Below are 27,570 nucleotides of genomic sequence, written 5' to 3' on the forward strand. Positions count from 1 at the left end.
GCACAGTATCCCCAGGAATTACATCCATACTAGATGGTGCTGCACCTCATGCTTTAGGTCTTTTGCCAATGTTCAGCGCCAGCTCAGGAAGTAGTGTGTCCTTCTCTCCAGTGACATCACTTGAGTTATTTATATCAGATTTTCGTGCAGCTCCCTCTGAAGCTACAAAAGACCACAACTATTCCTTTACCATATTTTATCTGCCATAACCACAGTCTTTCCCTTAGTGTAACCATACTGTCGTTGCCATTCGTAGATAATCCAAAAATGTGAGGGTTTTAAAGACGTTGTGATTGAATGTAATAGAGAGGTACATTTTTGTATTTTACAGGTGTAGCATAACAAGCACCCCATCATTATATGGAACGGCTGTGAAAAATATCCTTTGGAAAAAGATCCATCATAAAGACAGAGAGTGGTGTCGGTGTAAGGCTTAACTAAGAAATTACTGACTGGTGTGATTTGGTATTAATTATAGGGAAAATTGGAATTTACATACAAGAAAAGTGAAGCTCATGTAAATGTTAATTTCTTTTTCATTTATTATTGGAAATTCTATCTCCATATATGTTGAACTGTATGCATGCCTTTAGACAAATTTCCCTTTTCTTGCATGTATTTCAGTTACACCAGCAATTATTTTAAATTAATTAGGTGCAAATGTACCAATTAAACACTCTATGTCCCTATAATCAGCGAATTACATGGTCTTTTCTGAGAAACAACTTGAAAATTAAATAATTAGAAAATTCCAGACCTGTAAAATAAACCTATGCAAACAGGTTTGGTCCATGACTTCTCTGTACAGATGTTGTGCAGTCACTTACCACTGAGTTTTTGCATTTATGATTTTATTTAGATCCTTTCAATTAGATTCCCAGCATTTTACAACACAGTCGATAAGTTTACATTCGATACCATCAGTCCAGAAAAGACCTACTGCTACAGCTACTGAGCTTTTGTTGGTTAGTCACTGCTGCAGGGACTGGACACTGTGTGGTAGTCAGAGGTCTTTCAAAGGCAGAGGAGTGAGCCACAGTATGAGCAGAAGTGACTCTATATAACCCTTAAGAACAAAAGAACACGGTGACATTTGACAAACACAACCGCCGTGGGTGTCTTTATGTCATCCTTTAAGAGTCCTCTAGGATGATTAGGACAGGAGACATGGAGAGGTCACCCTCCGTGACTTTCTTCCTCTTCCCCTCTCTTCAGGCCTCACTTCCACATGCACGCACTCTATCTCTATCTGTATTAATCAAACCATTCACGAACACAGGCAAACATGCGTGATGACACACACATTGCTCCCTATGCAGGCCAACGATGGACCAAAGTCACCCTGCTGCAGTTTGGCCGCAGGACAGTGAATGAGTCAGCTCGCTCAGCCGGCCACACAGCGCTGTCTGCTTTGTCTATCAGGCTGCCTGTTTATCTGCCGACCTTCAGGATTTGATTGTGGGTCTATCTTGTCTATCTGACCTGCTCGGTCATCCGCTGGTCTGTATTTTACTTTGCCTCCATCTCTCTTTCCCTTCCACTTCCTCATGGTTCAGGTGTCAGTATGCTTTAAGTAAAGTCCTTTTCAGATCATTGAACAGCGTCTGGAACCTCCTATCCCCAAAAAGTTTTAAACCAATGATACGACAAACATGCCAACTTCACGCATGACCAGATGTCTGGAGGTGATAAAGTAAGAATAATTTGAACTTCTCTCTCTAGCTCTCTTCTTTCATTCTTCAGACAACTAATTCACACAATTACTTGTGTCACTTTTTATGTGTAAAATAAAGGGCAACACTATGAATACATTTTAGGAGAGACTGTCTTCAAACTGCATACCCATCTGAATAATACATTGCATCTCACCTCTCTTTGATAAAAAAGTATTCAGCTCCGCCTTTGAGTGTGATCATTCCTAACAGGTATTAAGACTTGCCTTCAGATGTGTTCAGATGACACAACCTAGTTTATTTGAAGCATACTGACACCTTTCAGTCCAGTTAATGGTGCCAGATGACATATCTAGTAGAACAGTGTGTTCCTCTCTAGACGTGAACCCACCTTCTTGAAAAGGGCTTTTAATTTGCATAGTTTGCAGTGCTTAATCTTCATCATCCTTTCTTTCCTGCCATCCACCTCTACACTATTCTCCTCTTGTCCATCCAAGCCGAGCCAGGGGCCCCACACCCCACCATGGAGCTCAGGGTCAGCCATAGGGTCATCAGGTGGATTCCTGGCCGTCACAGCTGTCTGGTTGTACTCCGCCAGCCTGGTCAGCAGATGTTTTACTACCTCTGGACGAGCTTCAGCCAGGTCTGACCTCTCGTAGGGGTCAGAGGTGATGTTATACAGCCAAACTGACTTCCCAAGCTCATTGCGCCGCTTCTCGAGTTTCTGCCACCGTTCTGGACCAACAGGAAGAGCCTGTGGTGGTATCCAGTCCCCGTCCCCTACATTTCCTGTCAGTAGCTTCCAGTCTCCAGCCCTTATCGCAGCCCTCACAGCTGTGTCCCAGATCCCAAACCCGTTGAGTACCAACGCCTTGTCATACGGCTCTCCGGGCTTCCTGGAGACTGGGTCAATGTTGAAAAGGATTTCAGTACGAGGACAGGGTAGGCCCTCACTGATAGTGCCCCACACATTGTGACCGTCAAGGCCACGGTGGGACTCCAGGGCCCCGGCCAGCCCCAATAATGTGGGATACCAGTCAGACACATGGATCAGTGCTCTGCTGACTACACTCTTCTTCTTCAGGAGGGGACTATGGACAAAGCCTACAGCCCGGATGCCCCCCTCCCAGTAGGTCCCCTTGCCACCTCTCAGCGGCCAGTTACTCCCTCCAGAGAGCGGCTGCCCACCGTTATCAGCTGAGTAGATCAGTACTGAGTTTTGATAGAGCCCACTAGTCTTCAGTTCCTGAACCACTTCTCCAACCCCGTTATCAAGGCAGCTCAGCATGGCTGCGTAGTGGCGCCTGAGACGATTGCCCTGGGAATCATAGTGGTGCAGAAAGTTATCTGGTACCTGCAAGGGTGTATGTGCGGCCTGAAGAGACACGTACAGGAAGAGGGGTTTATGGGGATCGTGGCTCCTCAGGATCTGCTTCACTCTGGTTGGACAGAGGGAACATTGGAAGGTTTTTAAAAGACTTTTATGTTTGTTTCTCTTAATATATGAATCTGTTCAATTTAATTTATGCTCACCTGTCTATGTAAAGCGAAGTGGAGTAGTTGCCGGTCATCTCCCAGGCAGGCCTATCTCCGTCATGCAGGTCAAACCCACAGGCTTCAGCCCCATCACAGCTCTGATAGGAGAAGTGATCTCCACTGCCAGTCAATGTGCCCAGGAAACTCTGAAAGCCACGCCCTGTGGGGAGGCAGCTTGTCCTGCAGAAGCCCAGGTGCCATTTACCCACCATGTGGGTGGCGTATCCGGCCTCAACCAGACGCTCTGGTAGGGTGGGAATGTGAGGGGGGAGGCAGAGGGGCTGACGTGGTCGGATGATTGAATGCTGGAGTCCAGTGTGAATTTGGTAGCTGGCACGATCGGGAGAGTGTGAAAAGAGAAGTGAAAAAAGACATGTCTTGATAAGATCTATATAACAACACAATAACTGGAACTTTCACAGATGGTTTAAGAAATGTTGCACCCTTGGATGCTCTCACAGTATTACTCATCATCGAGCCAAAATGTTCAGTGATTTTAAAGAATTATTTTGAGCTCTAATTTGAGTTTTTCATTTTACCCACTTTGTGTCTGCAAAATTTCTGCCAGAAGACAGAAAGTCAATAATACAGATACGTTCTGCTTCTGTCATGATCATGATAAAAAGTTTCAAAACAGGATTTTATTCCAATAAAACAGGATTTAGAATGAAAATAATGCTTGTTTGATTACTGCTTCTTTTTTTACCCATGCATAACTTAAAATACAAGCACATTTTGTTCCGGTGATTAGATAAGATAAATAATCTAGTGGTTGATCTCAGCATTACAGGAGGAACAACAGTATAATTTTATTTCTTTTCTGGCCTTGGATGGATGTTTCCCCACCACTCTTCATGTTACCAAAAGACAAAAAGCCTATCTTTATTATGCATAATTACATTATATGAGAACTGCTGCAGAAACTGAATGATTATCCCATCAGAATAATGATGTAATGATGAGGAAATTACTCACCGCCCTGTCATGAGTTGACTGCGAGAGGGTGAGCAGATAGGCTGGACATAATAATTTTCAAGTTTGACCCCCTCTGCTGCCAGCTGGTCCAACACAGGAGTGCGGATGTCTGAGCCGTGGTAGCCAATGTCTCCGTAACCCTGGTCATCCACCATGATAAAGATAAGGTGAGGAGGTCTGGGCCCTTCCACCTCTTCGACGCCGACGCCTTCATTTGAAGACAATACTTCACTCAGGCAGCCAAGGCCACTGAGCAAGGTCAAGGCAATCACCAGGAAACACACTGAGCAGATTCTTCCCGTCATCTCCAGAAAAACCTCTGTAGCTAATATCTACAGAAGTCTGTATTTTCTGTTCTGCTATGTCTGCAGTCAATAAATCTCAGGCCGGACCACTCCTGCAGAAAAATGGGCAGATCTGTGCGTCTGAGGAGCTCGTCCAAAAGCCTTATCTGTCCATTAAGTCTGAGTTGTCATCTTTTTCTGGGGATTATTCTTGGTTTTGTGAGATGGGGCTGAGCTGGTGCCAGCTGCTGTGGTGGGTGGAGAAAAACTGCTGTCTCTAAGATGGGCAAGACATTAGAAAAGGGGTGTATGTGTGTGTGTGTGAGAGACTGAGAGAGGCTTCCCTCTTTGCAGTACCTTGCTACATTCCTAGGTACTTCCAGGCGCCTCATACAGTGGCTGGGAAGATCTGAGCAACTCAAATAAACACACACACACACACACACACACACACACACACATTGGAAAACAATAAAGAAACAGGAGTGCTTTGATAGCTGCAAGGTCATCATGATTGACGTTAGCAAGATTTATACAGAAAGAAAAAAAGGGCCGAGTTTTGGCAAGAAAAAGTTCAACAGGTGACGCTCACACCAAATGAAACACTAAGAGACCTGTGCTGCTCTCAAAATTCCCCGTCTTTTGTGTGTAAAAATGTTTGATTTGCAACAGCAATAATATTTTTTCAAAAAACAAAATTTAACTTGGCTCATTGTGTTTGTTTCCTATGAGGGCTCCAACAGAAAATGTGCTTCTCTGGATGATCCACAGACCTCACTGTAGCTGTTTTCATAGGGACTATTTCTTCAACAGAAACAAATGTTCCTTTGACCTCCATTGTATTCAGGTGGCAGAGGAAATCTGTCAAAACTTGGGAAGTGAAAGTAGCTAGAAACCACGACAGGTAATAAGAAGCCATGTAAATTGTAACTTACTGTAGCAGAAGCAACGGTTTAAAGCCAATCTGTAATGAAGCAATCTGTATTACTACTATCGCTGATATGACCACTGTTATTACAATTACTGTCACTAACGCTGTAATGACTGCTATTCTTTCTGACTGCCACTCCTATCAAAGTGCTATTACGATTGCTACAGCTAATATTTCCACTGATTTCCCGTATTGCATATTTCAAAGTATACTGTAAATCCCTAATGAAAATCAAATAATCCCTGTCATTCTTTATTTTTATTGCATGATACTGCTCAATTAATAGAGTCACCCGATGACAATTACCGCCCGTGCTGGGGCGGTGAAACCAATCCAACTACGGAGGAACATCCTGTGTTGTGATGAGAATGCGTATCGACCGCATGGCTCTTAGCCTTCACCTCACTGCTGTCTCCTTCCCATAATACTGAGAGGAAATCAATGCCTCAGATACGAGTCCATTTCCTAGGTTGTAGAAGGAAACTCATGTTGTCTCACCCTGTGGGAAATTTCACAGGCTTTTTGCCCACAGTGAGAGTGAGGCAAATGCTGGAGAGATTGAGATCAATGGTGGGAGAGGGAAAGACAACGATGAGGTAAGAATGATGCTAACCAAGTGGGGGAGGAGGTGATAAACTGAGGTGGATTAGATGAAACAATTGGTGGGAAATAGAAACATATGAAAAGGAATATATAACGTAATAAAAAAGAGAAGTAAAAGTGACAAGGGGGGTAGAAAGGAAAGGAAAAAGATGCATAACTGTGAGACAGAAAGCAATAATGTGCATGTGAGAAAAAGAAAGCTTCACTGTCTAAGATGAGAGAATACAACATAAACAAAGTGGCATAAAAGGAGCAGTCACTTTGTCTTGCTGTGTATGTACGTCTGGGTCTCTGGGTGTAGCCATCAGTTTGCCTCAGGGAAATGCAGGGCGACATGAACTCCGTTTTACTGCTAAGAGGGGGGAAGACATGGAGGGAGGCTGTAAAAATGGAAAGTGACAAATGTCTTCTTGAGGAATACAGAGAGCGAGGGATTGTGCTCTTTCCTCAACTGCCTATATAGGGGACACAAAAAGATGATATTAGCGAAAACTCTGTGTTCTCTTGTTTTCTTTTGGATGTTCTGTGGTGTCTGCAGAGGTCGAAGTCCCACAATGATGAAAGCCTTATTTTAAAAGTAAAACAAAAGCAAAGAAAAATTTACATAGTGAAAATTAAAATAAACATTTAAAAAGCAATGTAAAAGCGCATGCTGTGCAAAGGGGAAATTGGACATTGTGTCTGTGTAGGGCAAGGAATGCAACTTACAGCTCAGTGTGTATTTGTACAGTAATCTGCGTGTGAACGTGTGTGTGTGTGTATATGTGTGTGTGTTTTGGAAAAGGCAGTGGTGCAGAGTAGAAGAGGGAAACAGTGGGTGTGATTTATTCATGACGACGAATAAGTGACTCACTCTGTTGAGCTAGAGTTAAAGTGTGTGTGTGTGTGTGTGTGTGTGTGTGTGTGTGTGTGTGTGTGTGTGTGTGTGTCTCTTTGTGTCTTAAAATTACATTCATTTTCAAGCCTATCATTCAACATAAAAATAAAAAGCCGTACTTTTACTTTTATATTAAAAAGCCCTCATCTGAGATTTTTTTTTTGGTATTTCAAATAGTCCACCATATGCACAGATGTATTCATGGTACAGTAGATGGTGATCGGTACTGGCTGATGGGAAATGATCTCATTGATACTTATGGATTCCTGCTTAACTCAAAACACAAGCCTGGCTTTCTGGGCCGGCTGGCTTTCTAAAAGATTTTATCTAAAGCTGCACCTGGTAACTTTGTATGCTGACGGCTCTGAACGACAACAACAGGTAACATTTTTTAATGAAAAGGTTAAACTGAGAAGTTTTACCAGCTGTTACTGGAAACCTTGGCACAGCCGTAGGTTGAATTTTAACATTATTTTTTGCAACAAATGGTTTTATCTCTGTAGACAAGAGAAAACAGTGAAAAAGGCCCCCTCCTGCTGGTTTGACACGTGCTGCAAGACAAGGTTCAATAAAGGTAACTTTATGAAGTTATAATAGGAGTGTGGTTAGTCTAGATAACATAAAAATCAGCCAACACTTCTCTGACATTATGCCCAACACATGCTACACAGTACCTTTTAGTTAGCAATTAGCTAAACGATAACAGTGGCTAGCTTAAAGTCTGCACTAATATTTGAAAACACTAAACAAGCATTTTTAAGGTAATGCTCGTTTTGCTTTACTCTAGCAAACAACCCCTCCCTATTTTGCTTTGTAGGTGAGAATTTAGAAGATAAACATCCAGATATTTCCCTCAGGAGTTATTTTTAGACCAAACTAGAGCTAAAAGGAGCAAGACTATTGGACTAACATAAACCTGCTGGCCAAAAACATGACTTCAGGTGGATGCTATTGTTGCCCTTCAAATGTTGGGTGTGTAAATAGCTCAGGTAGCAAAAGCTACCAAACTATCAAACCAAGCTATCAAACTGCTGGTGGCGCAAAGGGAAAGGTCAGGGATCACTGAAGTCTCGAGGGTCCAATGTATGGGCATCATTTTTACTAAATTTAATGGCCATCCATACAGTGGTTGGGGAGATATATCGGTACAGTGTCAACCTCATGGTGGTCGAGGGATCATCAAAATGTGTAGGCTTTATCCTCTGAGGACGATGAATGCCTGAACAAAATTTAAGTCTGGACCAAAGTGGGGGACCAACTGACCAACGGACCAACCGGAATAAGTACTAAGAGCTAACACTGTGTGTGTGTGCATGTGTTTGTGTAATAATTTCTTATCAAAACATGCTGTCACCAAATTGAGGAAAAAGGCATTCCTTCAAAGTACATTTAGCATCCAGCTTCATACATATATACATACATTATACTTGTTTTGAAAACTAATTTGACTCACACAGACGATGTAATCTAAGGTTTGGTCTGTCTCTCTTCAATACATCAGTACAACTGGCAGACGTGGGCCCTGAGACATCGAACAAAGATCGTCACTCCCACCAGCCCTGAAGGTGACACTGACAGGGACTCTGCCTCTGCTGCTCCTGAAATACTCGAGGATCATCTTCCAGCCGGCAGAAACTCAATCCACTCCCTATTCTCCTCACTTTACTCAGTGATGGATTGACAAGATGAGGCTGAGAGGGTGGGTGGTTGGGGGGGCACTCAGTCTCATCACATCAAACAAACCTCCCACACTGAGGATGGTAGTGGCCTTATGTCAAATTCACAAACTTTGGGTAAACTTTTCCTCTTCCTCCTCCTCCTCCTCCTCTTTACAGTACCTCCTTGGCATGGCTGTTCCATCCTATCAGACATTTCCCCCGAGGAGAGTGAGTGCTAGCTTTGACTCATCAAAAATGAAAGGGATTACACAAGCTCAGTGTGTGTATGTGTGCGTGTACTGTGTTGGTACTGTCAGTGAAGAGTGCCACCGTGAGGATTAAAGGAATAATGCATGCAGATCGATAGCATAGTTGATACAGGAGGAACAGTAAAGGGCCATTCTTCTCAAAAATAAGGCATGGAGGCTCACAAACATGCACATTTACTTTCCATCCAAACATTATAGATGGTGATTCTACTAATTAGTATCAGAGAGGAAAAAATATATAGTAAATTCAAAGGGGAAACTGCCAAATTAGTATCCCTGTTAATTGTTTATGTCATGTTATCTAAGTGTAAACAAACAGGTTGTAATGTTTGGTTTTTAGTGACATGTATTTACAACTATTGCATGGACTGCCATGACATTTGATTCAGGCATTCATGCTCCCCACAGGATGCATTTTTAATAAATGTTGGTCCACCACTTTTCATTTACTGTAGCACAATACTTTGATTTATGATTAAAACTAATGATATTCCTATCAGCCTAAGCTGTACTATACAGTTAGTGTTTATTGGTAAATGTTAGCATGCTAACCTATGTTTTTCAGGAATGCCCTGTCCACAAACACAATTACTCACAAATCAACACACTGATGTTGCCAAATACGACCACTATCTGATCTGATGGCCACTAGGCTTTTCCAAAATAATTGATTCAAGAAAAGACTCTTCCTCATCAGTGAGTATTTAGTGATACTGTACAACTGAATATGAGTTTAGTGGACTGGATAAGAAGGATAAGGGTCACTGAGAACATTTATACACAAATACTGATAAAGGATGACTGGCCGTTTATGCAGTGGTTAGTTTCCAGATTATACAGCCTGAAAGTGAGTGGTAGAGTATGAATGAGTTCATATGAATGTAAGTACACTTAAACAAACACAAGAATATAAACAGCACAGTAACCCGTGAAGGGAACTATCAGTCTGGTTTTGTCACTGACCAATCAGAGATCAATTAGAGTTACCTGTTGTATAACGTATTTTCAGACAGATGGTCTGCACCATTGTTTGGTGTGAATTTGCGTGTGTGTATGTGTCTCTGACTCACTGCTGACAGCACACAGAGGTTATGAGGGGTCACCTGGCACCATGCCGCCTCTGTGTCATGAAGAAGATGACACAGGACTCATCCCCCCCAGGACAGTGGGAGTCCTGGGAGAGATGCAGCACAGTCTGTCACAAACCGGGGTCAGGAGTTCAGCATATGAGCGGGAAACGGGCTGGTGGCACAGAACGAGAGAGTCTGTCAGTGTGAAGGAAAATCCAAGTGGTTGAAATTAGAGTGGTAACTTTTTGCTGACACACATCTCATAAAGTAAAGAAAAAGACATCCTGGTAATGGCATGACAGTGTAAAGAAGAATCAAAACACATGATTCATACATAAAGCTAGATTCTGAACAAAAGTCTGCTTAAATAACATCATTAATCCCCAGAAGAAATCTTGCAAATGATGGACCTTAGAAAAAAGGTAGTTTAATTATATATTATCAAATGTCAGAATTATTCCTCCTTAGATGGGGAAAGCAACCTTTTTACTTGACATTTTAAAAATGTGAGACTCTCAAGGGTCATATAAAATGTGTACCCAAAAAAGGTACAGTATGGTGTGGAGTACTATATTTTATCTCTGTGCAAATTAGCTTCTTCTACAAATACAATTTCAATTTGTACAGGCTATATTTCATGCATTTCCCTGCATAGAAATGAAACTAGAAGGTTTAAAATGTTGTAAATTTACACACTGTTCACTTTGTGTACTGCCCTTTTTAGAAAGCTCAGTTTACATCATGTTTCTTTGTATGGCAGTCTCATTTTCACCTCATCCAAGCTGGTGGGAGGGGGGGCAGGGCTGGCAGTGGCTGGTTGGCAGTGTCGGCCATGCTGGCACAGAACCCTCAGTTAAAGGGCACTGGGTCTCCGCCTGCTGCTACTCTACAAATCTGTCTGTCAAAGTCTTCTTGGGAAGGCAATTTGTCCAACAGAGATGTCATTAAACAGAGAAAGGAGAGACAAAGAGAGAACAGCGAAAATGTCTAAAGCTCTTCACAGTAAAATGGTTGAAAAAGATGGGAAAATAAGACAAACTATGACACAGTGAGAGAGAAACCCTTGAAAGGAGAGATAGGCAGACACAAACTAATTAACAGGGGGAACATGAGAGGGACGAAGCTGTTGCCTCACTTAACAGTTCACCCATGTCCGCAGGAAAAAAACACTCAGCTTCCTCTATTTCCTGAGTTAAAGCAACAATCGCCAAGTCATTCTGTTTCCACGTCACAATAGAAAGCATATGGAATAAAAACATATGGAGCTACAGCAGAAAGGAAAAACATTGTAGCCATGCTGCTGCATATGGATTTTGACCTTTTTACTTTTCTTGAAAGACATCCAACTTCTGCCCTGGGCAGAGTGACTTCTCCCTGACTCCTCGCGGGCCTGCCCACTGAACCCACAGCTTTCTGCAGTGCAGTGTCTTTGTTCAGTTTGACAAGTAAACAGTCACTAGCGGCAAAAGCACATTGTGCTGGTATAGCTGAACAAGTTTGTCACAGAACATCACAAATGTCTTTTTTCTATTCTTAGATTTCTCACTCCTCTCGCAGTGTTTGTGTGAAGATTACTTGGAAATTATCTGACTGCTAACAAAGTCACAGGGTCTTTCAAGTCTCTCCCAACAATACTGGGACAGCTGTAAAGCACTTGACTCTAGTAAGCTTTCCACTGTTTAGATAACCTTAATATTTTAGAATGGCTAAAACACTGGTCCAAACTAGTTTCTGCATCTCCTAAAATACTTTAATTAAAGGGTCTGCGCATGTAGTGACATGCAGGGTAGATGAAGTGCACCCTACTGTGTAAAGTGAAACATTCAAAATAAAATACAAGAAGAATACTTTAAAATCAGTCAAATCTAATGTTAGCTATTTTCAGCCATAAAAAGAATTTACCTCTAAAATAGTAACGTTATTGAGCAGTAAACAGAGATCAATCAGCTCCACAGGGCCAACAACTAACCTACTTTTAACCACTAGGGGGAGTGGTTGGCACAACTGATCTACAACTACATGGTTCATAATATGTAGCTAATAGTTCACTTTCCCTGTTTCAGTACAGATATCTGATATAAACTGGATCAGTTGTAGCTGTGTGGTTGAGGACTTGTTTTAACTGTGGTGTACTATTCGATCTGATAATGTCTCCAGGAAGAGAGGGAGACATTTTTTTGAGTGTCTGACCCAGGACTGATCTTGGTTACTATCCTGAGGTCTGGAGACAGCTGCAGAGCTAGGCTGCCAAAGGGAGCAGCTATCATTGGTAACCTCCTGCAACATTGATAATAGCAGTGTTGCCTTACTAGCAAGGGGATCATCCAGCCTCTATCAACAGGTTTAAAGGCCTGTTAATGCCCCAAAGGAAACTTATGCTCACTGGGACTGTGTGCAATGGAGATTGTGTTGTTTGTGTTTGTCCGATAGTTGTTAGGTCTACTTTTTCAGTGCTTTCATTAGATCAAGATTAGCGGGAGTTTTAAATTTAAATTAACACATGTATGGGTGAATTCAGCTATACTGGGAGTTTTTTTCTATCTTGTTAACAATTAAAAAATATCTAATGTTACCTGATACTCTATTAGCCTGTTATGATGTCTTATGATAGCTAAATGGATTATTATATTAACAGGTAGGGTTAGGCCCTATAGGCTAGGCTATTGAGTCATGTTTTCATCAGTTCATCAGCCAACAGTATTAAAATAGATATAAATTAATCAATGTATCGATTCACCAACATCATCAACCGATCATTGATGTCTTTTTTGAAATGGTGCAGGAGGCTTAGGTCTTTTTGGCTTGCTGGCGGAGGAGTGATTGTGGGTATGCAGTGTGATGAGATCATCAAAACTGGTCGTCCTCACCTCAACTGTGTTGCTGGGATCGGCATGCATCATATCAGCAGTCTGGGTAGATGTGGAGGGAGCCACCGTGGGGTCGAAGGTGGCAAACACATCTAGATCAACTGCTGCTGGCACGTCCAGGTTGAGTGGTTTGAGAGAGATGTCCAGCTGAGGGGTCACCATCTCATTCACAGCATTCTCCCTCTCTGCAGCCACAGTGTTGTCAATATCTAGAGCTTCTTCTCCATCAGTAGTCAGGCTTGGAGTGAACGGAGACCTGTCAATGCCTGCCTGGGCATTCTGAGGTGTTGCTGCATTTTTCCATGCCTTTGAGAAACACTGCAACAAACAGAAGCTTCTGGAGACCTGTCTGCTGGCAGCAGAATGTCGGTGTTGTCTGCAGAAAATGCACACAACATGCACATTGTGGTTTCTCATCAGCTCAGAGAACATGGTTTGGTAATTTGGGACACAAAAAAATGTTCTAATTTAAAATTTTGGTATTACATCATACTGTTACTCATAATATATTACTCATTCAAATTTTATAACCTCATATTAAATCAAACTGAAGCATATGTCATTCCTCTTACCTCGTGCTCTTTGGGGTGAACTTCCTGTTTGATGTCGACCGATGCCACTGGCTTGGCCTGTAGATTTGTTTGTGTATTAAATGTCTTCCTTCAGACTCTCCACAGTATCCAGGACTAGCTGGGTCCTAGCATATCTACAAAGGGCAGGCCTACAAAGACAGATATTATAATGTCCCTGTGATTTTTCATCAGCAAAGTCTAGATAACTAGAAACAGTTTGACATGTGCATGTTTTCCTGGTGTTTCAATGTGCCAAGTTGACACTCTATATAATTTTTATACAATCAAGCATGGGTCCTTTCTGTGTCTCAAAGTATTTTTCATTCAGTCAACACTTTGGATTATTAACTTAGGACATATTTCAATGTAACTATGCAGCCTGTTCATCCAGAGCTTGGATTTATCCTAAAGGCTCTGTGATGACAGCCTAGAATGTCTCGAGATCGAGATGACCGGACACGGCACACAGCAGCAGTTAAAACCTAACCAGCACCAAAATCAATCCACTCATTGTCTACATCATGCAAAACAATGGATATCTGAATGTAACTAATCATGACTGGAATGTCCTATCATGGAAAGTCTCAGTCCTGAGAGTGTGCCTGTGGCCCTACTAAAGGTTACTAATGACCTCAGTGCTGTAAAGCCAGAAACGAAATAGTGCCATTTGGATGTTCTGAATGTTAACTTTCCCTTGGTCTGCAGAGAAGCAGGCAAAGCAGCGGAGTTGGTGATGGTGGTGTCCTATTTTTGGAGGGGCTATCAGCAACCCAGTGGCATAGGTCTGAGTGACAGGACAAGTGTTGCTTTGGACCCTCCCCTCACTCATTTGGGGCAGGCATTCCTCAGTGTAAGCAGACACAGACCCCCGTCCCATCATATTTCTCTCCCCTTCTCCCTCTCTCCCTCCTTTGGCTATGATAGTTGGCCCACTCTGGGTATGGGTGGGTGTACAGAAGTGTGTGTGTGCATGTGTGTGCGTTCAGGTGTGAGCGTCGGCCTTGGAGCTGGACTCAGAGAGAAGTCAGCACCCAGACAGTGTGGCAGGCAAAGAGTAGGTCAGAGCTCTCTGAGGGGGCCCTGACCGCTGACCATGGGGCCAATGCACTGAGGGCCCCCCAGACAAAATATAAAAACCAAAGAGGAGTGGAAAATAAGCAAGAATACGAAGAAAAGCTTAGGAAAAAAAAGACTGACAGAGAAGAACAATGGTTGCGGAGGAAGTGATAATTACATTGTCCGGTGGAGCGCCATGGGGGTTTCGTCTCCAGGGAGGTGTGGAACATCAGAAGCCACTCCAGGTGGCGAAGGTAAGACGGGTCATTCAGCAGGTTGGACAGAAGCAGTCAGTTTGTGATTTGCTGAGCTGAACGCGGAAAGTAGAATATTGTGTTAGATTCAACAGTCTCGCTTAAGAGAAGTGAAATATCAGCTGAGATATATTAGGAGGAGATTTAAGGAAATGGAAAGTTGAAGGAAAGTTGAAATGGAATATTGGCTACCATGGTGGTTGGTTTGGGACCTGAATATGAATCATCATCTTGTTTGAGAACGGTCTTAATGCAGAAGCACTCTGATGATTGATTGGGTGAACTTTAAACTTCAAGTTCAGCTGGGAATGTGGGGCAACCCTGTTGCATATCTGTTAATGAATGCTGCTGAAACTAGAGTAACATTGACCATAAAATCTGACAAACAACTTAAGAAATAACTTTGACTTTGTGCCACTTACAGACACTATGCTTCAGTAGTGCTCTGAGCAATTTGAGAGAGATTTTTGGTAAACTGAGGTCATTGCTTTATAAACTGCGTCTTTATTGTGGAGGGGCTTACGGATACTGCTCACTATTGACACATGACCATGATCTGATTTTGTGCTATTCAACTAGCATGTTTCCACTATGTCATCATTTCAGTAAGAAATCACTGCAGCCATGCTAGGTCATGTTTAAGCTGGAAGGTAACCTGAGATTTATTTGGAAACACAACAGTAGAAACCACACAGGTGAGCAATGAATGTGATGAAAGTGTGGATTTAGTTCAGTGGTTGAAATCACTGTGGTTCAGGCAAGACCCAAGTCACATTGGTGTGAAATGCTCAAAATAATATTGCTTTGTGAGAATTACATACTACTCTCTCTTAAATAAAGTTCCCTGTAAGAAATATTCATTGTTTAATGGAAACATTTAACCCTACAACTCTCATATGGAGGCTTGCAGCTCATTTTACTCCACTAGAGCAAATTCTTCATGGACAAGAAAGAGGTGTCTACATTTGGCACCACTGAAACAGTCCAGATTTGAATCTTGATCTCCTAAATTAATATGTTAGCCAAAGTGGAATAGGGCCTATACACTGGATAAAAGGATTTATTAGGCTTGCAAGGAGAAAAAAATAGCACCTGAGAGATAAAGCTGAAATGGTTTGAAAGAACCCCCCCCCAAAAAAAAACCCAAAATAGAAGTAAATATAAAAAAAAATAAAAAAAACATGATATTTTCTGAGTTAATATTGATCCTTTGCTGTTTGTATCCAATCAGTTCTATGCCATCACCATCTGTGACTTCGCTCTGCCCACCTTGTTTTGTCTGTTCAAAGAGACTTGGGCCGACTTTCTCTCTTATTAGATTTTTGTACAGAGTGAATTTATTTCTGGATATGATTATTCCCGTTTTAGAACACCTGCACACAGATTATGCATGCATACATCTACACACATCACACAAATATACATACATATATACCCACAGACACTTGCAATAATCGTTGACTGGGCAGAACTACTTTTCCAGCTGGCTATTTTTGATCGAGAAGCAGCAGGTCATAGGGTCAGCCAAGGTGTGCGTTTCAGCGCAGCACTCAAAAATTTACCTCATACACTATTTTTGTACATGTACTAGTCAGTATGCTGCTGATTATAGAAGAAGATATAAATCTTTCTCATAGGTTCACATGCAAAGCGAATTCTGATCGCTAAACCTCTGTTGTACTCGTCATTGTTCCTGTTCTGGGACAACATGAATTGTGCATGAATGATCAGGAGGAAGAAAACAGCTTGCTTTGGTCAACCTATTCTGCAGTGATTTTCAATAAATCTTCCACTAAATATCTTAAAATAGCTTTTTTAAAACTTTTTTTTCCAGTGTGATAATATCATATATAATGCTCTACATTTTATGAACCTGATTGCTTTGTTCATATATCCTAAAAATTCAGCCTTTGAAAACTTTTGTTTTGTAGGGGTTGCTCACATAACATGGAGTTTATAATGATTGTCCCTCTGGTTGGTCAGTGTAATTGAAGAAACTTAACCTTTGCTTTGTTTGTTTATCAGAAAGTGTGCTATGGATCGTGTAACTCTAGATTATATATCTGAGACAACTGCCATATTCACAGAACGGCATTTAGCATCAAATGAATGTTGGTTCTTTAAAATGTTAATCCTACTTGTAGTTGACTTATGCAGAATGTAGTGGTATGTACACGAGAGAGCCACAGGACACCGAATCACCTTCACGGTATTGGACAGCTGTTTCTGTCTGACCATCCAAAACAGCGCGCTCCTTCACCCCTGAGAGCAGGAAGGCGTAATCTTGTCAGGTCTCAAACTGCACTGTCCCTAACAGGTGGACCCGTTCAGGGCTTCACTGAAAGAGCCGGTGTGTCAGTGCTGGGTTTGTGCCTTGTGTGTGTTTATTTATAAGAGTTTATGTGTATTTTTGTATCAGTCCATGTGCTGTATGTGTGTGTGCGCGGGCATGTAAGGGTATTATAACTGTTATGACTTGCAACCACAAGTTGACTGACTGATTGAATAACTGATATACAAGCAGGCACAGGCCACTTTGAAAGGCTTAGCTAAATGGGGAGGTGGGATTTCATTACAGGCAAACCAGAATAGCTAGAAATAAAGCTAATTAGGCCAACCAAAGCAACACTTCCTTATCTCTGAAATCTAACATACAATACTCATTCAATACACAGCAGTGCCCTCATAGAGAGCAATCAACACTGCTGTCTTTTCAAAGATCTGCTTTGAATCTTTTATGGGACTTGTTGACATGGCTAACATAAATCTGAGGAAATTCAGGGTGGGCATAACGCCAGTCCTGACTGACCTCAGGCGCAAATAGCAAAGCACCAAATGAAGATGGCTGCTGGCTGGCATTTCCCTGTTAAAGTGTGCACAAGTGCCCTACTTGAGCTGCAATATGTGGCATGTGTCCGCAGCAAGATCAAGCTGTCAGGACAAAATCTGCTCTCTGTCAGTCACAATCACAAACCAAGACAAGACAGAAGCACAGCTCTGCCAGGTTTTTTTTTTTTATTCCTGTCGTTGCAAAAAGCCAAACATGCAATTCTAAGGGGAAATAATAAAATAGCTGGGGACAAAGACTGTAAAAGTGTTAATATTTGTATCTAATATCTTCTATATCATAGCTTTTCATATCAGAGCTGTAGACTAGAGACTTGAGACTTGATGTAATTTAATTCAATTTCATTCAGAATTGACTGTATAGAATATGAATACAGTATAATCCCTGTGTATTGAAGGGTTTTGGTCCTGGTAGTATAATAAACACTATTATCATGTAACAGGGAAATGTAAATATGCCCTTGCCTATAATTGTTAGCATTCAGATGTGAAAGACACCTTGTCCCTTTGGCCTGAGCTTGACTTCAAAGCCTCGAGACTTGACTTGAAAGTTGTCTTGGACTTTCCCAAAAGACTAGAAAGCCTAAACAGATTAGCTTGATATTGATAATATTTTTTGATACAACCAATCACAACTCAATATTTATGTAACTTGTCATCCATGTGAACTTTTTTAAATTTTGCCTTCCTTTCCTTGTTTAGGTGCGTAAACGCAGTAAAGCATGCAGGGCTGGGCTGCGGGAGGCTGATGAGCTGGTCTCCATCAACGAACAGCCATGTGGAACACTATCCCATGCCCAAGCCATGAACCTCATCGACAGCTCCTCTGGGATATTGCACATCCGGGTCAGAAGGTCAGAAGAACAAAAAAATCATACTATTACTAATGATAAACCAACCCGGAAAAAATATATTTAGTGAGAGACTCAACTCTGACACAAAACATGTACTATCTACAATGTGTATATGTTTGATACAAGGCCTACTGAATATTATATTCCCAAAATGAAACAAAATGCATTGGAACCAACATTTCCTGCTGCTTGTGCTGAGATCCTACTTACTACAAGAACAGTCAGAATCCAGTTTTAAGAAATTAGATTCCAATATCAAATCCAAGTCCTTCATTAAACCCTCTTCAAACTTGTTTGCAGGGCGCCTGCTGGTTTTCAGTCTGTGGTGCTTGTGACCCGTGCCCCATCTCCCCGTATAGACAAAGAGTACCGTGCTGCTCTGCGTGCCATGTCACCTGCCCATTCCCACCATGCACCTGTCCGTGAGGTCCACCGTAGCCGCTCCTCTCTAACCAGTGGCTTGACATCTCCACCTGGTAGCGAGGCTTACTACGGTGAGACTGACAGTGATGCAGACGTGGCGGGCTATGAGAGGCAGCGCCGACAGAAACGCCGCAGCCCCAGCAACTCTAACCCTGGGAAACCGACAGGACGAGCCTCCCCTGAGGGCGGGGAAACATCAGAGATGAGTGGCTATGACAGTGCTCCAGATGCACACATTTACCCCTCTTTGTTGGATGCACGTGGGGGAGACGGAGATGGAGGAGGGGGGCTACCGGGGGTGGCAAGGAGGGAGGTGATATATCAGCCTCCTGGTCCAGGAATGTGGTCCTCCCAGACATCCACTGAGACCTCCTCCATCATCTCCTCAGCAGATGACCAGGGGCCACGGGATGGGGGGCAAGAGGAGGACAGTGGCTTTCTAGAACCAGCCAATGTGCCACTGGTATCCCCTGAGAGGGCAAAGGAGGCCTTGATGCTGGGCTCCCGCAGCCAGCTTGTACCCATGGTGGGTCCTGTGAATAAACCCATCGACGAGGAGCTTACAACAACCTACATGGAAAAAGCCAAGCAAGCTAGTAAGTACAGATGAGGAAATACAATCTCATGGACCTGTGCTTCGCACGGGTCCTCCACACATTCCTGATAAATGTCATTGGTTGGTTCAAGAGTCACAGAACTTTTGCAAACTCTATAGGTCAAACAGATAACTATCAGCAAACAGTAAACTTAATTTTGTAATAAACCCATCCCTATTTAATAACGTATTTAAAATGCATATCTACAATATATACAGATAAGATGAGGCATAATTTGAAATATCTCAATACCTTTTTATGCCCATTGATGGCTAAAAATATGAGCTGATACCAACATTTATTAGAGTACCAATATGAGTGGTGTTTGAGTAGTTCTGTCTTAATCTTGATGTGAGTCTTAATGAAGAAAGCCACTGTGTAAAAGTAATTTAATCATTTAATCATTTAAGTCACTTAATCAAATAGTCAACCACCACATCTAACCAAACCAAGTCCAGTGTGAGCGGGTTTCAACCTAAGCTACGCATGTGAAACCCCCAGTGATCAGTCTGGGAGCACTGAAAAGCATCTGCAGCTGCTTTTAGGTATCAAGTAGCAAAGCAGGGATACTCTCTTTTTCACTGCCCCTCTTTCCGTCTCTACTCTCTCTGACTGTTTCTCTCATTGTGTTTTTGTCTTGGTATTTTATCAAATATTTATGAAAGCACAAAAGCATGATATGTTTTGCAACATTAAATATGACAAGGGTTGACTTTCAACTGTGACAAATGTACTGTTATGTTTCTGGAAAAGGCACCAATATAAATAGATGTGTTTAAAAGATGGTAAGTCACAGATATAACAGGGAACAGTCACTTGAACTTGCAGTTGAAGATGGTTTGCAAATCTAAAATGTCACAAATAGGAAGCTGATCTTTCACAGTGTTTACCATATGTTATAATGTATAATTTCTAGTTACCGCAGCTGAAATATCAACCAGTTATGTCCTCTTGTTTCACAAACTTTGAAGAGAGGTCAAAAATTGCAATGATACAGTTATGCAACAGATAGAGAGCACAGACACTGACCAAGCCTTCTTTCCTACAACTTGTCATCCAGCCAATCATCCTTAATAGGCCCATGAAAAGCAAAGAGCTAGGCTATTTGAAGTCAACAGGCTGTTTTAAGAACTTAAATAAATTTACTCTTGTAAATCCCCCTTGCCATCACTGAGTGCAGGTTTAACATTCTAAAGTCCTACTTAGAAACCCTGTCGTCGACAAATTGAGAACTCTCTTCACGTGGCAGTGCATATTTGGGTAACAGAATTAGGCTGCCTATGATAATCTGCTTAATACCATAACAAGTTAAGGGATATGTTCGGGCTGCCCTTTGATGTTCTCCTTCCAGTCACCTAGAATACGCAACTTTCCACTAGCTTGCAAATATTTTCAGTTAATTTAGATGTCAGAGTACATAAGCCTAATAATGTGCAAATTTATCCTTCACCCCAGCTAATGTGAGAAGCTGAAGACTTGCCTGGAATTTTCCCGGAAGTGCTCCTGTGGCGAGTTAAGAGATAGATGTTTGTTGAAGGCATGGTGGTCAGGACAGGTTTAGATGCTTTTGTCAGAGTTATTTCTTGGTTTAAAGGTTAAATCTCTAAATTCAGACTATGTTGTATTATTGTGCAATTATTCCTAATAGCTATGGCTTTCATACCCTGCAGAACTGAACAGAGGAGACACAGTACAAGACAAGAATGTAAAGGAAGCCAAAAGCAAGTGTCGAACAATTGCATCCCTGCTGACTGATGCTCCCAACCCTCACTCCAAGGGGGTACTGATGTTCAAGAAGAGGCGGCAGCGCTCTAAGAAGTACACCCTCACCAGCTTTGGTAGTGTGGATGAGGACACGTGTCGGGACTCACAAGAGGAGGATGGGGTATTCCCTGGCAGCGAGTCAGAGTTTGATGAAGATGGCTTCTCAGCAGTTCCTGACCCAACTTGGGATAGTGACTACTTGGATATGCTGGAGAAGAGGGCAACTGCAGGAAGTGAAGGTCGTGGGGATGGGGCAGAGGACGCTCCAAGTCCAGGGTTGAGTGACACTGCAGGCAAGGGTGCCCAATTGTTTGAGCAGCAGAGAAAGAGAGCTGCTGAGCATGCCAAAAAGGTGGAGGCAGCACAGCCACAGGCTCATCCACAGTCTCAAGTCCAAGAGCAGGCTCAGTTGTACCAGGTGCATGCAGAAATACAACCACAGATGCAACCAAACCTGCAACCACAGCAGATTATACCACCTGGGCCTACAACGCTACAACAAGAACTCTCCCAGGGTCCAGGTCTAGTTGCTGTTGGTACCCATGGGGTGTCTAATGGGGATCTATCCTACTCTGCAGTTAGCACAGCTAGCATGGTAATGTCACCTCCACCTGTGGCATCCAAACCAGCCACTGCTTCAGTGACTATTCTGACCAGTCCTGCACAATCAGCTGAAACACCATTACCTGAGCTACCTGCTAGTAATGTTCTAAACAGAACGGCACGTCCTTTCACTCCTGGCTTCATCAGCATCCGAGCTGCAACTGCCCCCGTAACGTTCCGGCCATCCGTCACAAAAACGACCCAGCGTCCTGCCTCAGCAGCTGTTTTGCCACCACCATTCTCCACTGCCTCTGAACAAGCCATTAATGCTACATCAGTAACATCACACTTACTCCCTGGTCCTCCATTAGTCCTCTCCCCACCATGCACTATACCTCAAGGTCCCTTGGCTCCAACACCAGAAGCTCCAGTTACCTTTCATCCTCCAGCAATCTCTACCTCTGTAGAAACAATGCGGCCAGCATCATCAATAACTACTGTTCATCAGGCTCCATTTGCAACTGTGCCCCTAGTGTCTATGTCATCCATACCATCTCCACAAGCACCAATGGTTCAAGTCCCTGTTCCTCCTGTATCCCAAATTCCTGGTTCAGCTAACACAGTTGCCCCAGTGTCTCCACTTCAAGTGCCAGTTTCTCACCCACCTCAACCTCAATTTTCCATGGCACCTGTAGCTCAAGTGTCGGTGGTCTCCCAGCCAGAAGCTGTAGCTCCAACCCCTGTTCCTGGTCCAACAGGTCGCACAGGACTCTTGCTCGAGGCTCGACGGCGTAGTGGCAAAGTCAAACCTATGTTCAATGTGCCAGATGTCAAAAAGAACTCCCCCAATCCTGCGCTACTGTCTATGGTGCAGAATCTGGATGACAGGTCCACCCGATACAAATATGGCCAACCACCCGCTGAGGCTAACTATGATGCTGCAGAGGAAGAGAGGAGTGGTGAGGCTGGCATGGGGAGGGTGCCTCCTCCAGTGGCACCCAAGCCTCGTGTCATCCACGAAGTCCCACAGATTATTCAAGCAGGGGGTAAGGGGGCCCAGCTGTTTGCCCGCAGGCAGAGCCGCATGGGTATGTATGTAGTGGACACCCCACCTGAGACCCCATACCAGCAGGAAATGGCTTTGCATAATGCAGCCCAGCCCCTTGACTCTTCCCTCAATCCTTCCCTTGCCTCTCAGTGGAAATACTCCCCGAATGTTCGTGCCCCTCCACCCATTGGGTACAATCCACTACTGGCTCCCTCAATCCCTACAGGGCCTCAGAGAGATGCAAGCAAGCCAGACAGTAGGGGCAGTGGAGGCTCCCACAGAGAGGGCATCAAAGCTCTGGATTTCATGAGAAGGCAGCCCTACCAGCTCAACTCTGCCATGTTCAACTATGGGGGAAGTGCTACTAATCTATCAGCCATGCCTTCTTACCAGGCCCAGAGGCATCAGCAGGGTCATTACTCAGCAACAATGGTGGGAAGTTCTTTAACCCCGCCTAAACAGGTCCCCCTCAAAACAGCCCGTGTTTATGAGATCAAGCGATTCTCCACACCAACACCCATGTCAGCTCCCACTTTGGCTCCCAAAGTCATTGTACCTCGCTCAGCCACAACCCTTGGAGAACGTTTGACTCACTCCATGACCTCCCCACCTCCTGTCCATTTCACTCCCTACCCGGCCCCTCTCCTAACACCAGCAGCAGTCAGTGCCCCAACCCCAGTTTCACCTCCCTCCCACCCAGCTGGACTGCCCAGCCTCCCAAAATTCTCTGCCACCCCTATTCCAAACCCGGTGCCCCCTGCAGTTCCTACCCCTTACACTCCAGTATCCTACACTACTGGCCTCCAGACAGCCAAGCAGTTCCAGAGTGCTCCAGAGCTCAGTATCCTTTCATCTTTGCCCCCAGTCAAGTCCAATGCAGTTCAGGCACCTAAACCACGTTTTGTTGCCACCAAGGGAGGCATCCAGCCCCGTGTCTGGAGGCCAGGGGCAATGTGAACAGCAGTGACTCAGTCACTACCACCCTTGGACATCTTCATGTAATATTAATTTAGCGCAGACATGACTAGTTGATTATTGACAAAATACTAATCAACAATTTTGTTAATTGGATCATTGTTCAGCAAAAAAGTCAAATATTCACTGGCTTCAACTTCTCAAATGTGACAATTTTCTGCTTTTCTAAGATCATTGTAAATGGAAAATCTTTGGGCTTTGGGTGGTTGGTCGAACAGAAAACAAGCATTTTGAGTTTATCACCTTAGGTTTTGGGAAGTTGTGATGGGCAATTCTCTAAGAAATTAACTGATTAAGCCCTGCATTAAAGTAATTTAAGCTGCAAATTCAGCTGTAAACATAAGGCAATGTCATGATTCAGTATGACATTAAAATCTAGAAATCGGTCAAGTTTTTAAAAAAGTGTTAGAACTTGAATAATGGTAATAGATACATATATGTCTACTTGCTGTTCAAAATGCTGCTTATCACATTTATTTTGCTACCAACACATTTATTCACATGTTAAGCCGAGTGACAATAATAATAATAATGATAATAAATAATAATAATAATGATAGGGAATATATTAGCACATAGTGTATGCTGTATAGTCCACCATATGCCTGTCCTGGGGGAGGTTTGTGTAAGGCTACTGGAGATCTCTTTCTACTAATTTAGCAGAAACACCATCTAAACAGAGCCTGTACTGAATTTTTCTTTGAAACTTGAAGTGAAGATATTGAAAATGAATAGTTGCGGTTCTGACCGTAGGATTAAATCATGTTGACAGGTGGAGGTGGATAAAGCCTTTTATCTCTGAACATGTATTCTGTTATTCAGATACTTGTACTACTAAATGATGTGCACAAAATGTTTTTTACCCACTCTGTATCATGATCAAGAAGAAGCCTATGACGACCTAGTCTCCAGGGGTTAAAATGATGCATGACCAGTTGAAAATTGTACTGTGGAACTACATGTGAAGACATGGTTCACTCTTGCAAAGTGTTAGTGAGGTTGTGCCAAATATCTCTGCTCACTATAGCCAGAGAGAAATCTTTTTAGCATGGGTCACATTCAAGAGTGCCCGGGCTGTCACTGAATGTACACTTGTCACTGGATATCACAGCTTCCAATTGCCCCTTAGGCACACCAGAGCCTCCTTAGTATCAGTGTGATCTTTGCAGATATATGTAAATTCTTTAACTTTTATTAAACAAATAACACAGATGAAGGAATGTGTATTTTGTTTTGTTTAATTGTGATTTAATCTGAAGGGGTGCAAGGGGAAGTTGACAAATCGAGTGGCACCAGCATTTGTAAAAGGGTTCAAGGAATGACAGTGGCTGTGGAGGGGGGTATGAGCCAGATACAGGAAGGCCAGGTTACTTAATGGGATTTCACTTTGAACATTTTCGATCACAGCCCATTTCACAGAAAGAGTCATTATCAGATGTAGTAAAACTGAGATTTCAGATTGAGCTGATCCCACAGCCAACAGCAATGAAAAAATGATGGCCAAGAAAGTACCTGAAGTTTACTGGAAAAGCTAAAAAAAAGAAGCTGATAGAAAGAAGCATAGACGTTTAGCTGGTGTCACAATGGAATAAGGAAAAGGTAAACATATTTAATGGCTATATACATTGAAAGACTGAGTATGTTAATGGATACCGGTATGAAACAAAGAAATGAATATGTTGTTTTCAGTTATGGAATTCTTGGGGAGATACTTTTGTTATTTTTTACCATTTTCAAAATATAATTTCTCTTGCAGCTTTTTCTTGTTTTCACAATATTATGGCTACATAAAAACTAGGTTGTGGATATAGTTATGTTGAGGTGTAAAATATGATAAATATATATTTCTGAATGTAGATGCGTTAAATAAGTGTGAAAATGTTTGTTATTAATGCTGAGTAGAAGTTTATACTGATTAGGAGGCAAGACATTTCTAGAGGAATAAAATTAGATTTGAAAGCTCTCCAGTTGTCTGACATCTCTGACTTTACACTGCCACCTGTTGTTGTTTGTGTGAACCTGCTCTTTTCTTTTCATGTACATTACCTGCATGTATTTTAATAAAAAATATGCTTAACTCTACCCTCAAAGGAGGAAAATGCTTTATAGCCTGTTTTTATAGGACACACACACACACACACACACACACACACACACACACACACACACACACACACACACACACACACACACCAGACACAAATTACAGAATATTTAAAGAGCATTTCATAATGAAGAGGCTATTGTGTCTATTTGATACATCAGGGTTGTTGTCAGTGTCATGTGATACAATCACAATATTCAGACATTAATTGATAAAATTATAAGGAGAAGATTAGAGGAAGAGCATTACAAGAAGTTGAGATAACTTCTAGTGGTAAAAGGAGCAACAAACTATCAAAATACAAGTAATGTGAATGAATGCAAGAAATTCTTTGCCATTAGGTCAAAAGGGATTTTTTTGAAGTAGAGAAAGGGAGAGACAGATAGATAGATAGATAGATAGATAGATAGATAGATAGATAGATAGATAGATAGATAGATAGATAGATAGAGAGATTGCGCAGAATGGGAAGGAAGCCAGATTCCTCACTCACCTTTGTATCAAAATGGGTTGAGATCCAGGCCAATTCGACCGCAGAAAACTTGAGTATAACCACATTTCTATCACATCACCACCAATCTTCTACTTAAACTGCAGAAAAAACAGAGAAACTGCATTCTCAGGATCTTTTTTAGGAGTTTCAACAATCACAAATTGTCTTTTTATAGATTCCTACTCATCCATTGAGTCACAGGGAGGTGGCATGGTAGATAGAGAGACTCTCCTGTTCACTGACAGACCACAGTATCTATCAGTGGCTAAGTGACCATAAGCAAGAGTTTACATTTTCACTGCACCCACATTGAAATTAAGAATTATTTTCTGGAAAAGTGTTGAACTTGACATAATTGGAATAGACTGATATACTGAGTTAGACATTGTGGAGCTATAGGAGCCAGTAATACATGGAAATATTGTGTTTTTCTTGTCAACACAAACATTTGCCACTGAGGGGTGCTGTGGAGTCTGCGTTGGACTCGTCCCTGACTGAGTGCATTTTGTCTCAAACCTCCACACTCACAGAGGTGCCTAAATATAGGACTGTTAATATCCAAACAGAAGACTATTCATAGTGAAAATGACATTTTGCCAAGCTGCTACTCTTGGTAAAATATTGCTCTTAATTTAACTGCTTAATAAAGATCAAATAAAAAATAATAAAACTGCCCTCTCAGCTTCTGGAAAGTTTCTATTTGAAGATGTATTGAAAATACCATGTACAGTATTTTCCCTGGTTCTTATATATAAAATCATATAGCCTTTTCTGCAAAACTAATATAACCAGATAATTCATCAGTTGTTCTAAATCATCACTTCTCTTGATGTACCATCATTCCTTATGTCTCCCTCTTTCTCTTTATTCTAAAATTTAGTCAGCACTCTGTTTGTCAAAGAATTAATTACCCCAGAGATATGTGGAGGTGTGTCAAAAACAAAAACAAAAAATTACAAATAATCATAATAATCATCAATTGCAGTTACAAACTAATTCACAAAAACATAACATTAAAATAATATAGGAACAGGAAGATTAGATTGAAACATAAATGTGAAGAAAAACTAAAAAAAAACTAAAACACAATAAATAGACAAATAAAAATCAGCATGAGAAGCCCTATGTACAGTAAGTGAGTTTAAAGAAGTGATTACTATATGTTGGCTGTATTGAAGTGATCATACGGCAGATGAAAGAAAACTTTCTCTAGACTTTGGATTAAATAGCAATTTGGAGATGGCTCTAAAATTACTGCCAAGGGGTCAAGACCTGGTATTCCAAGAGGAGACTGGACA

At 42.1% G+C, this 27,570-nt stretch overlaps 2 protein-coding genes across 14 annotated transcripts; one reads left to right on the forward strand and one right to left on the reverse strand.

Moving 5' to 3' along the window:
• Positions 1-830: 830 nt before the first annotated feature.
• On the reverse strand, positions 831-26,390 carry si:dkey-174i8.1 (arylsulfatase I). Of its 13 annotated transcripts, none has more exons than XM_056395037.1 (11): positions 26,273-26,390; positions 14,550-14,681; positions 13,316-13,464; positions 12,744-13,119; positions 10,649-10,787; positions 9,877-10,048; positions 6,263-6,457; positions 4,826-4,877; positions 4,185-4,713; positions 3,207-3,539; positions 831-3,112 (listed from the first exon to the last, which is right to left on the reverse strand). In XM_056395037.1, exons 9-11 carry the CDS (start codon positions 4,487-4,489, stop codon positions 2,026-2,028), a joined length of 1,725 nt encoding a protein of 574 aa, XP_056251012.1. In that variant the 5' UTR covers positions 4,490-4,713; positions 4,826-4,877; positions 6,263-6,457; positions 9,877-10,048; positions 10,649-10,787; positions 12,744-13,119; positions 13,316-13,464; positions 14,550-14,681; positions 26,273-26,390; the 3' UTR covers positions 831-2,025. The 13 variants fall into 13 exon arrangements, with proteins under 13 accessions (XP_056251012.1, XP_056251009.1, XP_056251011.1 ...); XM_056395034.1 differs by having other exon boundaries at positions 4,185-4,716; XM_056395036.1 differs by lacking the exon at positions 4,826-4,877 and having other exon boundaries at positions 4,185-4,745.
• synpo2la (synaptopodin 2-like a) lies at positions 14,253-25,757 on the forward strand. Its single transcript, XM_056395025.1, has 4 exons — positions 14,253-14,625; positions 18,175-18,326; positions 18,627-19,345; positions 21,016-25,757. The coding sequence occupies exons 1-4, from the start codon at positions 14,524-14,526 to the stop codon at positions 23,655-23,657; spliced, it is 3,615 nt and encodes a 1,204-aa protein (XP_056251000.1). The 5' UTR covers positions 14,253-14,523; the 3' UTR covers positions 23,658-25,757.
• Positions 26,391-27,570: the final 1,180 nt, after the last annotated feature.

Source organism: Seriola aureovittata, chromosome 14, assembly GCF_021018895.1.
Source record: "Seriola aureovittata isolate HTS-2021-v1 ecotype China chromosome 14, ASM2101889v1, whole genome shotgun sequence".
Taxonomy (NCBI): domain Eukaryota; kingdom Metazoa; phylum Chordata; class Actinopteri; order Carangiformes; family Carangidae; genus Seriola; species Seriola aureovittata.

What these genes read in the sequence shown, in the direction of transcription:
- si:dkey-174i8.1 (XM_056395039.1), bottom strand. Translation starts at nt 4,489, where the DNA reads ATGACGGGAAGAATCTGCTCAGTGTGTTTCCTGGTGATTGCCTTGACC. An exon ending in AGTCAACTCATGACAGGGCG is followed by an intron (nt 3,540 to 4,184) that starts GTGAGTAATTTC and finishes CGATCGTGCCAG; the next exon opens with CTACCAAATTCACACTGGAC. An exon ending in ACTTCGCTTTACATAGACAG is followed by an intron (nt 3,113 to 3,206) that starts GTGAGCATAAAT and finishes CTGTCCAACCAG; the next exon opens with AGTGAAGCAGATCCTGAGGA.
- synpo2la (XM_056395025.1), top strand. Translation starts at nt 14,524, where the DNA reads ATGGTTGCGGAGGAAGTGATAATTACATTGTCCGGTGGAGCGCCATGG. An exon ending in AGCCACTCCAGGTGGCGAAG is followed by an intron (nt 14,626 to 18,174) that starts GTAAGACGGGTC and finishes TTCCTTGTTTAG; the next exon opens with GTGCGTAAACGCAGTAAAGC. An exon ending in GGAAAAAGCCAAGCAAGCTA is followed by an intron (nt 19,346 to 21,015) that starts GTAAGTACAGAT and finishes CATACCCTGCAG; the next exon opens with AACTGAACAGAGGAGACACA.